Genomic DNA, 13,696 nt, shown 5'->3' on the forward strand with positions numbered 1-13,696 from the left:
GGCACCCTACACCCTCCTCGCCACTGACTTTAGTTCACTTGTTATTCCCTTGTCCCGGGGTTTGTTGGCACCCTACTGCCTTTCCTCTGCCTCCCATTCTCCCATGCCCCCCTCCAAATTTTACAACTAATGAACATGATATACAGAAAATATTAGATTGAACCATAGAAAAATTGTCAATATTTTACCACTTCTAATTTTCAATTTCTTTATTTTTACTGTCTATGTGGTGGGTTATAGATCAGATCATCACTTTTGTATTCTCCTGCTTTAATCATTTAACAATCCTCCCATTAGCTTGCCCTGACCCCACCCCATTTTCCCATCTTCCTTTTGTTGGATATTGTTTTCCCTTCAAGTTGACACCTGTCTATCCTCTACTTTATCACTTCTCCTTCACTCCCTTTCTCTTCCACCCTTGTATGTTGCCATTTCTGACCTAGTAAATTTACACGTTTGTATAGTGAATTTAGTGCCAACTCATCTCAACACGATTCTTCCTCTTTTTCACAGCCCTTCAACATTATCAAGCATGGTGTCTTTTTCCAAGGACTGGTCTCTCCTAATAACATATTCAAAGTATGCGAAGTCTCAACACCCTCATATCTAAGGAACATTCTGGCAGTATTGCTTCAAGCATGATTTCTTTGTTCTTCTAGCAGTCCGTGATTGTCCGTATTCTTCACTGGCACCATAGTTCAGCTGCGTCAGTCATTCTTCCATCTTCCTTATTCATAGTCCAACTTTCACATGTATATGAGGCGACTGGAAATATCCTGACTTAGATCAAGCATACTTCAGTACCCAAGCTGACATATTTGCTCTTCAATACTTTAAAGGTGTCTTCTACAGAAGATTTTCTGAATGCAGCAAATCATTTGATTATGGTTTTGAGCAAAATGAAATCTTTGCCAACTTCAATCTTTTCCCAATTTAACGTGATGTTGTGTGTTGGGCCAGTTGTGAGGACTTGGTGTTTTTGTTTGTTTGTTTACATTGAGTTGTAATCCATACTGAAGACTGCAGTCCTTGATTGTCATCAAGAAGTGCTTCAAGGCACCTGCAATTGCAGCAAGCAAATTTGTGTCATCTGCCCATCACAGGCCTTAATAAGCCTCCCTCCAATGTTGATGCAGAGTTCTTCATATAGTCCCACATTTCCGATTATCTGCTCACCAGGCAGATACAATCCTACTCAAGTGATCACCTCTTAGTCCATGTACAGATTGTCCATGCGAATTATGTGCTGAAGAGACACTTGACCCTGGAAGAGAAAGAAAAGCTCAGAGGAGGTGACAGCTATGCGAAGTCTTAAAGGAGGAGCAGGGAAATAAAGAAAGGAAAAGATACACTGTCAGATAAAGAAGTACAGCCAAGATATGTCTGATGAGTTTGGTTGTAGATAGGACATCCACATCTGGTTATCGATAGGACACACAAAGGTGAGAAAGTGGCAGGAGATGAGGTCTGACTGGAGGTGAGGTCCTGATTCAGAAAGCCCTTCAGCGTGGGGCTGAATAGTGTGCCAAATACAAGTGTTTGGCAGGTAGAAAGAAGTCATGAAGCATGTTCAGATCGGTTCGCATGTTCTGCTTTAAATTGGTGTGTCAAGACAGCGGTTAAGTTTATAGAAACATTATATTAGTGACATCTCTCTTAAACACAGTCATTGAGTTGTGGTCCCTTGCTGTGGCTGGAGGCATTGCCAAAGGCTCCGATATTGTGAGAGATTGTGGCTTTGACAATTATGTGCTGCTCCACTGCTGGGCTCTTTCCTTCACATGAGTGAAGGAGCTTGCCAACACACGCTCCACGTTTCCATATTTTCCTCATTGGGTAATTGCAGAATGGGTGATTCCACCTAAGTGCAGCAAGATTGATTTCATCCCAACTGCCAGCTGGCTAATCAGTGGCCCAGTTTTCCAGCCATGTGATTTGGCATCTGGCATTTACCACTCATCAAATTAAGTTACACAGCACCAATAAAATTATCAACTCACCCCTGGGAAGAACTTTTCCCCTTAAGTGTCCTTAATACTTTATAGTGCATAATACTTTTATGATGTTTAGCGATTCCACAATTTATATCTACAGGGACAGAAACTGGAATGTGTCAAAGCCTTATCAAAAACAGAGATGTATGCGTGTGTGTATATAAATTACACCTACTCCTCACTTGTAGACATAGTTAGATTCCAAAGGCTAAACCTTGATGTGGATATTGGTGTTATATGAAAACAGAGGATGACCACGTCAGATCCCAACATGGAGGATGCTTGCCTCATTGCACAATTCCCAAACCACTGAGAATTACGGCAAAATTGACACACAGCTTTCACCTTCTTAACCGACATTACGATTACCTTACACCTCAGCGTTTATTACTAGCTCTCACTCATCATTAATGTGTGAAATATTTTTTCATATCAAAATAATTTTGATTTTTTTAAGATCATAGACACACGAGAAGTAGAAGTATATATAAATATTCAGGAGGGCCTCAAGAGGTTTGTGGAAAAATGGAACTAAAATTTTCAAGACAGTGGAATTTTCCATGAACTTCTTAAGCCCTTTGTACATAAATATATGTACATGTTAATATACATATTAAAGATAAGATACGTATATACAAGGTTAAGTCCAAAAGTATTGCTACTGGGGTTCCAGTTCATATATGTACAGGTTTATTCTAAATTTATTTAAACATGTCTCTGTAATCAGAGACTTCTGCATTATTGAAAGAACTTGGTTACAGACAAATTATACTCTCATTAGGTTCCCATACTTTTTTTTTTTTAATTCAATCAACACAGTGACTTCTGAAGTGATCTGCTGGGCCAGTTAAATTCAATGCAGAGGTTACCTTAGAAGGTTATGGTGACTGTTTTAAGGGATACATAGGGGGAGTAGGGCATAGAGGTTTACATGTTGCACTGCTAACCGCAAAGTTAACAGTTCAAATCCACCAGCAACTCTACAGAAGAAAGCTCAGACTTTCTGTTCCCGTAAAAAATCAAAACCTTGAAAAATCAAAACGATGGATAGTTATGCTCCATCGAGGATGAGTTAGGGGTATTCTTTCTGAATAAACTTTCTTAAAGAGCATGAGATGATCATGGAAGCTTATTAGGAAGAAATCGTAAGAAAGTTGAAAACTGCATGAGTGAGAAAAAGCTTTGCACGGGATTTATTTTTTCACTATGAAAATGTATGTGATCTTTCTTTGAAGGAACCTTATTCCATCCACCTCACAGCTGTGATCCTACTTCTTCAGATTGCTTTTTGTTCCCCAAACTCAAAGAACATTGAAAATAAACCCAATTAGAGTCTCTCAAGGATCCCAAAGTTGTCATTTTGACATGGTATAAATGAGAGTTCAGTATTCTCCAGGGAAGGATCAGAGGACTGGAAATACTGTCTTCAGAAGTGTACAGAGCTAGATGGAAAATATGTCAGGAAACAATAGCTTCCTATTTTAATATTTTTAATATTTATCCACTTACTCCCATATACATGAATATATATGAATGAATTGTTCCATTTATGTGCATTTTCCAGATGCTTAATATTAAGTCACTCTCAAACGTTTTTCTTCATTTTACTTTAATCCAGCACTGTTAAGGCAGTGTGTCTGGAAAATGCTGTCAGGGTGCGTTCTGGAGTCATGCTGGTTCTTTGGAGTCTCTGCTTCATGACCTACTGGCTTTCTGGGCAAGCAACATTTTAATCTTGGACTCTCATTTCTATTTTTTTCTTTCTTTTTAAAAATACTTTTATTGGGGGCTTTTACATTTCATCACAATCCATACATTCCTCCAGTGTGTCACGCACGTTTGCACATATGCTGCCATCATCATTTTGAAAGCATTTTCTTCCCCCTTTAGTCCCTGATATCAGCTCCCCATTTCTTTCCCCTCACTGCCCCACCTGCCCTCCCACACAAATGCTTGATAAGTTATAGATTATTATTTCCATATCTTACATCATGCTCCATTGCCCCTCACCCACTTTTTGGTTATTCATCCCCCTGGGAGGGGGTTATAGATTGATCTTTGTGATCCATTCCGCCTTTCTCCCCCCCCCCCCCAATCCTCCTGGTATCTCTATTCTCATTGTTGACCTTGAGGGGTTTATCTATCCTGGATTCCCTGTGTTGCGGGCTCTTATCTGTAGCAGTGTGCATGCTCTGGTCTAATCCAATTTGTAAGGTAGAATTGAGGTCATGATAGCGGGGTGAAGGAAGCACCAAAGAACTACAGGAAAGTTGTATGTTTCATCAGTGCTATACTGCACCCTGACTAGCTCATCTCTTCCCTGTGACCCCTCTATGAGGGGATGTCCAATTGTCTACAGATGGACATTGCGTCTCCACTATATGCCCCCCCAATTAGCCTTGGGGGGTTCTGGTTTTGTTCTAGGTCTTAGATGTCTGATACCTGGTCTCATCGACACCTTGTGATCATACGGGCTGGTGTGCTTCTTCCATGTAGGCTTTGTTGCTTTTGAATTAGATGGCCACTTGTTTATCTTCAAGCCTTTAAGACCCCTAACACTTTATCTTTTGATAGCCAGGCACCATTACTTTTCTTCACCACATTTGCTTATGCATCCATTTTGTCTTCAGTGATCCTGTCAGGAAGGTGAGCATCACAGAATGCCAGATTGTTAGAACAAAGTGTTATTGTATTAAGGGAGTACTTGAGTCGAGGCCCAATGTCCATCCACAACCTTAATTCTTAACATATAGATATGAGTACATAGTTCTATTCCCCTCTCGTTTTATATATATATATTTACATATGTACATTCCTGTACTTATGCCTCTATAAATGTCCTTTGCCCCCTGGTTCTTTCCTTTATTTCCTTTTACTTTCCTCTTGTCCCACCTTCATGTTCAGCCTTCATTTGGGTGTAGTAATTCCTCTTTGCTACATTGTCCTTGCGTGAGCCCCACTAGGCATCCTACGACCTTCTTTCCATTGATTTTATTTAATTTGTTGTTCCCTTGTCCCTGGGTTAGTTCCCCCACCCCCTTCCTTTCTCCCACCTCCCCTTCTCCCATATCCCCCCCAGAACCATTGGTCCTGTTCTTTTCATCTCTGAATTATTTATACCACTTACCTTATCTAGATATACTTGCAGAAAAATTATTAAGTGCAAAAACCAGGCAAAGCCATATAAAACAACAAAAGTCAAAGCCAACAAAATAATAACAACAACAAAAAAACAAAAACAAAGTAATAACAAAAAGACACTGACAAAAATGGTAAAGCCTATAAATAGTTCAAGTTCTATTTGTTAGCCTTTACAAGTGTTTTCCAGTCAAGTCTGATGGGCTGCCACACTCTGTCTCCAAAGTCTATTTTTGGTATTCCCTGGGGGGTTCATCACTCTGCTCCCCCTGCTGCTCTGTTGCATGTCCTCAGTGCCTCATCACAGCTTGATGGGACCAGACCGTGCACTATTCCCACACTGTGTCTCCAGTGCTGTCCCCCGCAGCACCATGGTTTAGTGAGGGACGCCTGCCCCGTGGTGGGGCCAGCCCTACCATCCTCCCTTTGCAAGGTCTGCTCCAAGCTGGAACATCATCCTCAGGGCTTGGTGGGCCAGGATGTCCTCTCCTCCCTCTCCATCCCTTTTTGTTTCTCCCATGTGCTCTAATCCGACACACCCCTCTCCCCAAGCTGTAGCCTCACTGCTGTCCTCTGAAGTACATTCTTCTGAAGTGTGTGTGTTGGGGAGAGAAGGGGGGGCTTCCACATAGTTGGGATTGGGACCAGCTCCGCAGACCTCTCTTCGTTCCCTGGTACATACTGGTATGTTGTATTCACATGTAGGCTCATCAGGTTGGAACCTGGTCTCTCTCTCCCTCTCCTGTGGAGATATAAAAAAAACACTCCCTTTCAGCGAGTTAGTGCCCTGCTCTCCCCCTACCCATGTCTGTCTTTCACCCTCTTATTTAGTTGGCTGCTGTATATATCCCTGGATTGGGTTTGGCCCCTGCCATTGTTGCTAGACCTCACCCCAGGAATGTATTTGTATAGTAGCTTTTCCCCTATGCCCCATTTGTTTCTTTTTAAGCTTACCTCAGTGGACTCATGTTGTACTGGTCCTTATGTACTTGACTTATTTAACTTAGCATTATTTCCTCCAGTTCCTCCCATGCAGCAATGTGCTTCCTGCATTCATCGCTGCTTTTTAGGGATGCATAGTACTCCATTGTATGTATGTACCACAGTTTTTTGATCCATTCATCTGTTGATAGAAACTTGGGTTGATCCAACTCCTTGCAGTTATGAATTGTGCCACAATGAACATTAGAGCACAGATGTCTGCCCATGGTTTGTTTCTTGCCACTTTTGGGTATATGCCCAGTAGGGAGATTGCTGGGTCATATGGTAGTTCACGCTCCATCTGTTTCAGATATCGCCAGATTGATTTCCGCCAGATTGATTTCCGTAATGGCTGTACATACCTTCATGTCCACCAGCAGTGGACGAGAGTTCCTGTCTCCCCACAGCCCCTCCAGCACTTGTTACTTTCTGATTTTTTGAATTGGGCTATCTTTGAGGGTGTTAGGTGGTACCTCGTTGTTGTTTTAATTTGTATTTCTCTTATGGGTAATGATCAGGAACCTTTTCAAAAATGCTTATTAGCCATTCGAATTTCTGCCCCTGTGAAACTTCTGTTCAAGTCCTTTACCTACCTCTTTAGTGGGAGGTTAATTTGTTTCTTATTGTAAGCTTGAAAGTATTGTAGATTTTAGTAATAACGTCTTTGTCTGATGTGTCATTGCTAAAGATGTTTGCCAAGTCTGTGGACTCTCTTATTACTCTCTTGGTGAATTCTTTTGATGTACACAGGTGATTTATCTTCAGTATATCCTACTTGTCAATTTGGGACTCCTCTGTATTTATATCCTTCCCTATTTCCAATAGCCTATCTATTCCCTGTGCCAACGTTCTCAGGTTTGTCCCAATTCCCTCATTAATGGCCCTAATTGTTTGGGGTTTTACCTCAAGGTCTGCGATCCACCTTGAGTTTATTCTTGTGCCTGGAGTGAGGTAAAGGTCTTGCTTCATTATATCCATTTTATAGATATCCATTTTTTCCAGCATCACTTATTGAAGAGGTCATCTGCTTCCCATTTGATATTTTTTGGGTCCTTATCAAAAATTAGTTGTCTGTATGCTGATGTTTTTATTTCTGAGTTTTCAGCTCTTTCCCATTGGTCTGAATATCTGTCTGTATACCAGTATCTCACTGTTTTGACCACTGTGGCCGTAGAATACTTGCTAAAGTCAGGTAGAGCAAGTGCTCCCACTTTGTCCTTCTTGAGGAGTTCTCTGCTAATTCTGGACTTCGTCTTTCTCCATGTGAAGTTGGTAATCTGTTTTTCCAATTCTTTGAAGAAGGAGGATGGTATTCGTATCAGGATAGCATTAAGCTTATATAGTGCCTTGCGCAGAACTGACGTCTTTACTGTATTGAATCTTCCAATCCATGAGCATGGGATATGCTTCCATTTGTTGAGATCACCCTTGGTTTCTTGTATCAGTGTTCTGTAGTTTTACTCATACAAATCTTTTTTTTTTTTTTTTTTTGTCAAATATGTCCCTAGATATTTCAATGTGTGCTTGGCTATTATAAAGGTGCTACCTTTTTAATTGCCTCTTCTGTGATCTTGTCTGATGTGTCTAGTGGTCCAATAGACTTCTGTTTGTTGATCTTGTTTCTTGCCACTCTGCTATATTCTTCTATCACTTCAAACACTCCACTTGAGGAGTTTTAGGGATTTTCAATATATAAAATTATATAGTCTGTGAATGATAGTTTTGCCTCTTCCTTTCCCAGACGAATACCTTTGATGTATTTTCTTTGTCTTATGTTGTTAGCTAGGACCTCCAATATGATGTTAAATAGGAGTGAGGACAAGGGTCATCCTTGTCTGGTCCCCTTTTTCAGTGGAGGTCTTTTCTCCATTGATTACCACATTGGCTATTGGTTTTTCATATATAGCTTGTATAATATTGAGGAATTTTCCTTCCATTCCTACCTTCTTGAGTGTCTTAAATAGAAATAGGTGCTGGATGTTGTCCAATCCTTTTTCCACATATATTAATATTATCATGTGGTTCATATAATTTTTCATGTCAATGTGGTGAATAATACTAATGGTAGTTCGTATGTTGAATTATCCTTGCATCCCTGGTATGAATCATACTTGGTCATGGTGAATTATTTGTTTTATATGCTTTTGTATTCTATTGGCCAGTATTTCGTTAAGGATTTTTGTATTGCTGTTCATTAGGGATATTGCTATGTAGTTCTCAAATCTTGTGGGATCCTTGCCCACTTTAGGTATCAGAGTTATACTAGTTAGAATAGACAATGCTGCTTTATTAGGTGACTTTCAGAAAGTGAGAGCACACTGCTTTGACATTGTATGCTGTGTCTTGAGTGTGTATCTTTAGAAGTTCCATAAGGAAAAGAATAGTATCACCTCTTTGTCAAAGAGTGAAATACTGGTAGTCCCTGGATTAGGAACTTCCGATGTACAGACAACTCCTACTTACAATGTTATATAAATTTCCCCCACTTGGAAAAGATAGAATTAACCCTTGGTCAGACAAAGTCTTCATCACAAGCACATACACTTGCTGCACACGCAGCTCTTTTGCATTAAATTTCACTGTCCTAGTGTCTATTCCAACTCATAGCCTCATGCAGGACCAAGTAGAACTGCTTCCTGGTGTTTCCAAGCCTGTAAATCTTTACAGAAGCAGACTGCGTCATCTTTCTCCTAAGAGCAGCCAGTGGATTCAAATTGCCCTCCTTTCCTCCACCTCACCACCAAAGCTCCTTATGCTAACCCCACCCATTGTCACCAATTAATTCTGATTCATAGTGACACTTCAAGGCAGAGTTGAACTGCTGTCTTCTGAGGCTGTAGATCTTTATGGAAGCAGAAAGGTTCATCATTCTCCTGCCGAGCAGCTGGTAGCTTCAAATTGCTGACCTTTGGGTTCGTAGCCCAAGGCATAATCCACTAACCCACCAAGGTTCCTTCCCTATACCAAACCAAAGGGCGGAAACACACATACATACACACACACACACACACACACACACACACACACACACACACACGGTGTATTCTGATGCATAGTGGACCTACATAGGAATCTCAAGGCTGTAAATCTTTATGGGAGCAGAAAGCTTCATCATTTCCTGCAGTGTGGAAACTGATGACCTTGCGTTCAGCGGTTCAACCCACTGTGAGACTTTGGGTTCCTTTCCTCAGCATATGGAAGAACCTAATCTGATTTACCTGCAGATTCTTAAACACACAGGGTTGATCTTGCTCATTACCTGGGGACTGCCTGAATAGCATATAAATAAAAATATATATTAACTTTGCTTGTCTAAGGTCAAATTGTCAGTGTTCAAAAAGTTCAATTAGCATTTATTACATTTTTTCTTTTGATTTTAAGCAAACAAATTCTTATGGCCCTTGCCTTATGACTATACATGAAAAGACTACATAAGAGAAACTAAATATATCATGTTGTAACCTCTATAAATGGCACCCCCTAAAGATATGTGATGTTGTTCTGAGTGAGATGGTTTCACAACAACCTGGGGGGTGGGGGTTGGGGGCATTTAAGGGTGTTTCAGTGCTTCAGTGGCCAAACCATCTCAGTCAGTGTCCACGAAAATTTGATTCATCTATCATTCTCCTCACTTGGATTGCTTATTAAAAGCATCTATTCTAATTTTGAGCATGATTTTTTCCAGGAAATATTATCTGTCTCATCATTTCAAATATTTTGAACTTGATGCTACAAAATAAAATAAATCCCACACATTGATTGATTCTCTTCCTTTTTGTTCATAAGTAGTCAACTATATATCATTCTTACTCATGGTCCTACGTTGATTCCAACTCCTAACATAAGATAGGGTAGAACTGCCCACTTTGGGTTTCTGAGACTGTAAATCTTTATAGGAGTAGACAGCCTCATCTTGCTCCCAAGGAGCAGTGGGTGGGTTTGAACTGCTGACCTTCTAGTTAGCAGCTTAGTGGACAGCCTACTACACCATCAGAACTCCTCTTCTACATCATTAGTAAACATTCTTAAATGTATTAATTATATAGATTTATATTTAGAAAAATTATATTTTAATTGATTAGTTGTATAGATTTTTTATCTTGAGAAATTATATCCCTTCTAGGTTGTCACCTCTCCTTCTCCTACCCAGCCCCACTTCGCCTCCTCTCTACTAGCACACACACTTTCATTTGCCCCAGAGTTTCTGAAGCACACTTTGCCCTACCTGGCCCATAGAGTCAGGCAGTTCTGCTTCCTCTCATTGGAGTGACCTGCTCCTATTTCCTTGACGAGGAACTCTTACTATATCCCTTGGTATGATATGTAGGTTTATTGTGCCAACATGGCCAATGAACACGTGCGGGATTAATTGAAGGGCGGAGAGATGCCTCAATTTGCAAACGACCTACCTGTGGGACACCTGACCTGTGGCCTGTGTCGCTGTAATTTGAGGTTCCTTCAAATTGGAACTTACATCTCTTGAGCTGGGGACTGTCAGACCCTGTCGTCTGGCTGACTGTTGGTGACTTGCCTTCTTCTTTGCTGCCTGTGGCCAGATAGCCTGAATTGCTCTCCAGAGAACAGCCCAGCGGCCCTCAAGACTTGAAGGACTGCCAGTGTTTCACAGCTGTCTCACGGTAGTGAGTTGCCCTGGCCCATTTGTGCATCTTTATACATTAGTTAACTGTTTATTTCTTATGTTATCTATCTATATAAATATATAAAATTATTAGCATTCTGGTTTTCTTTCTCTAGAAAACCCTGTCTAACATACTTGGAAACTCAAGCAAAATGGCCAGTCAGCTCCCTTTTAAGCATTTTGTGTCCCCATGAGCTGGGTTGGGCCCTTTTCTGTGTTTTGTTCTTAACCCCCACTGTTAGGTGCTGGCCAGGCATGCTGAACGGTGAACTAGTTGCCACATCTTAGTTTCTTTTATATCCCCCTGGTTAGCACACAGCAGATACTACATCATTGATGAATGATTTGATGAATATCATAAAACTGTACTCCCAACTAATTTAGCATATCCTGACCTTTATATGATGAAGTATGTATTGAATAATGGAATTCAATTGAGTGTGTTGCATGGTTGGAATTTTGAACAATCTGTGATCAGGGAGAAGGTTTGAGCCTTGTTTCCCTTCCCTCCCTGTGAGAAAGTTTGCCTTTTCCAGGTAGAAGAGCCTCGCCCAGTGGCATATTGCTGTGGCAGCATCGTGGATCATGGGATGTCAATAGCAAGCCATCTTTTTTCTTTTTCAGGTCACAAATGCTGCTGCCAGCTGCCCCGGCCAAATGACTCTGCATCACAAGCCTTTCCTAGTATGTGCAGGAGATGGGTTCACTCAGTCCAACTTCGACGGCTGCGTAACTTCTGCCCTTTGTGTTTTGGAAGCTGTCAAGAGCCTCATTTAGTAGCAGAATCCTTGTTCTCTACCTGTCCCTTGGGGGTTTGTGTTCACAATATTCTGCTATTACATAGTTGGCTTTCTATTTTGTTGAGAGAAAATTCTGGAAAATTGTTCTTCACTTATTGTCATTTTTCATTTGGAATGTAAAATAAAGTATGTAATATCAATAGTTACAGCCTATGCTAGAATAAAAATCCTTGTACCTTATACCTTTCAACACTGTCTGAATTACCATGACTATACTTTATTGGAGGAAAAGTAGTGCTTAAGAATAACAAATGATCCTTCAAAAATTATATCACATTAAAGTAAAAGTTCATGTTCCAAAGCTTTTATTAGTCTGTTGAAAATTTAATTCCAAATAAAGGATAATTACTATCAAAACCTCATTGTAGACCTTCAAATATGTCCTTGAATCACTATTTTTGCAAATTACTGAACTAGAAGATTCCTGCAAACCATGGCTTACAGTACAATTTGCCTTCTCATTTCCCTCCCAAGTTATTAAACGAGCCTGAATCGGAGGCCAACTTCATCATCATCTCTAGAATCGAGGTTTGGAGGACAACTTGACTGACAAGGAAGCCTCTTCAGATGTTCAGACAATAACCATATTCAAAAAAGAAAAGAAAAGAACTATATTCAACTTGACTTTTTAAATTACACAGTACTTTTTAACCTTTAAGAATCTCATATTAATATAAAAGAGAAAAAGTAAATAGAAAATAAATCTATCTTTCTCCTTTTCCTGTGGCTCATGCTGTTTTCTTCATGTGCTCTCTAGTATCGCCTGTGACATTTAGACAGTAGACTGTGTCACTTCTAATGAATTTAACACAGCCTCCCCCCACCAAAAAACTTGCTGAACCAGAAAATAGATGCACTTAAAATAGTTCAATATGTGCTAACTTAGTGTTCCGCATGTCACCCACAAGCTTCAGTGACTTGACCCCATGACTTGCTGACTGGAGAGAATTGATCGTTAGCCTTCCAAACAAGCTGCCTGTTGCTGATTTGAAAAGCACGACGAGGAGTTCTGTATTATAATTTCGAAGAGGAAGAATTTGTTTCACCCTCTCAAAAGAAGAAAAGTTCAACAAAAAGACTTACTATCTTTGTAGTCAGTCGTGAAAGTTTCACATTGAAATGCTCACTGCTCTGTAGACTCAGACACCATCGGAACTTGCTTATGATTGGCAGAGTGGTTTGGGGGAATGTTGTGGCATGGAATTGCGTGTGTCCTTTAGCAACCAAGTAGCGGAAAACTTAAATCCCTACATGACGTCAGTACCACTTATTTTGAAAGTCAGAAATGGAAAGGGAAATTAATGCAGTCCTTCTGACAAGATGAAAAGTAATGAATGAGATTTTTCCCCCCTTCATTTTGGTCCCTATTTTACACTTGGCTTTCTACTTCTTTTTTTCTGTAGAGTTTATTCAGGTTGTTATTGTTGAGAATACACACAGAAAAACGTCAGTTCAACAGTTTCCATGTGTACTATCTAGTGACGTGACTTGCCTGCCACCCTTCTTTTTGGAGGTATCCCCCATCGTTCACAAAACCTCACTGCCCCCCTAAACTTTCTAGGTAATCTTTTGAGTTTCTGTACAGTCACCATGAGTCCAAAATTAACTCAGTGTCAGTGAGTCTGGTTTGAGTTTTATCATCAGTCTGATCCCATAGAGATAGTTCTGTAAAGAGTGTAAGACTCGATGCAGACCCTTCTTAGGTAAAATAACGCTAAACTACTGCTCAGTCTTGTGAAGCCATCGGGGAATCATTTTGGCTTGAGACTTGAAGATTATCTCAGAGTAGTAGTTTCAAATGTCCATCCAGCCTTCATGACTCCAGAAAGTCTGGAATCTGTGAGAATAGGAAATTTCTGAGCCTCCTTTCCCTCATGTTGATGAGAATTCTTCTAAGGAGTATTTGATTAAAACATTCAGGAATGGTAGGCAGCCATCATTCTGCGCCAGTTCTAGTCTCACAGCAAAGCAGGCGCGTTGCTCATGGAGGCGATGAGCCACACATCCCCACCCCTCCATTTCTTCCTCTATTGTTCCAGGTGCTGTGTCTCGGATGGATGGCCACTTGAACACTTTTAAGACTCCAGGCACGCACGAGGAACACTAAACATGTACTCGGGCGGTTTCGCGGAGATGTCCTATGA

The 13,696-nt window shown here is 40.5% G+C and overlaps 1 protein-coding gene across 2 annotated transcripts in view; it reads left to right on the forward strand.

Annotated features, from left to right (window-relative positions):
• RNLS (renalase, FAD dependent amine oxidase) overlaps positions 1-12,272 on the forward strand; it is a 388,763-nt gene extending 376,491 nt beyond the window's left edge. For both annotated transcript variants that reach the window (XM_004701363.2, XM_045291539.1), the window contains exon 7: positions 11,377-12,272. In XM_004701363.2, coding sequence (XP_004701420.1) covers positions 11,377-11,529 — 153 coding nt within the window. In that variant the 3' untranslated portion in view covers positions 11,530-12,272. The remainder of the gene's footprint in view (positions 1-11,376) is intronic.
• The last annotated feature ends 1,424 nt before the right edge of the window (positions 12,273-13,696 follow it).

Source organism: Echinops telfairi, unplaced genomic scaffold (genome assembly GCF_000313985.2).
Source record: "Echinops telfairi isolate 266 unplaced genomic scaffold, ASM31398v2 ScPeMD7_70;HRSCAF=299, whole genome shotgun sequence".
Lineage (NCBI taxonomy): Eukaryota > Metazoa > Chordata > Mammalia > Afrosoricida > Tenrecidae > Echinops > Echinops telfairi.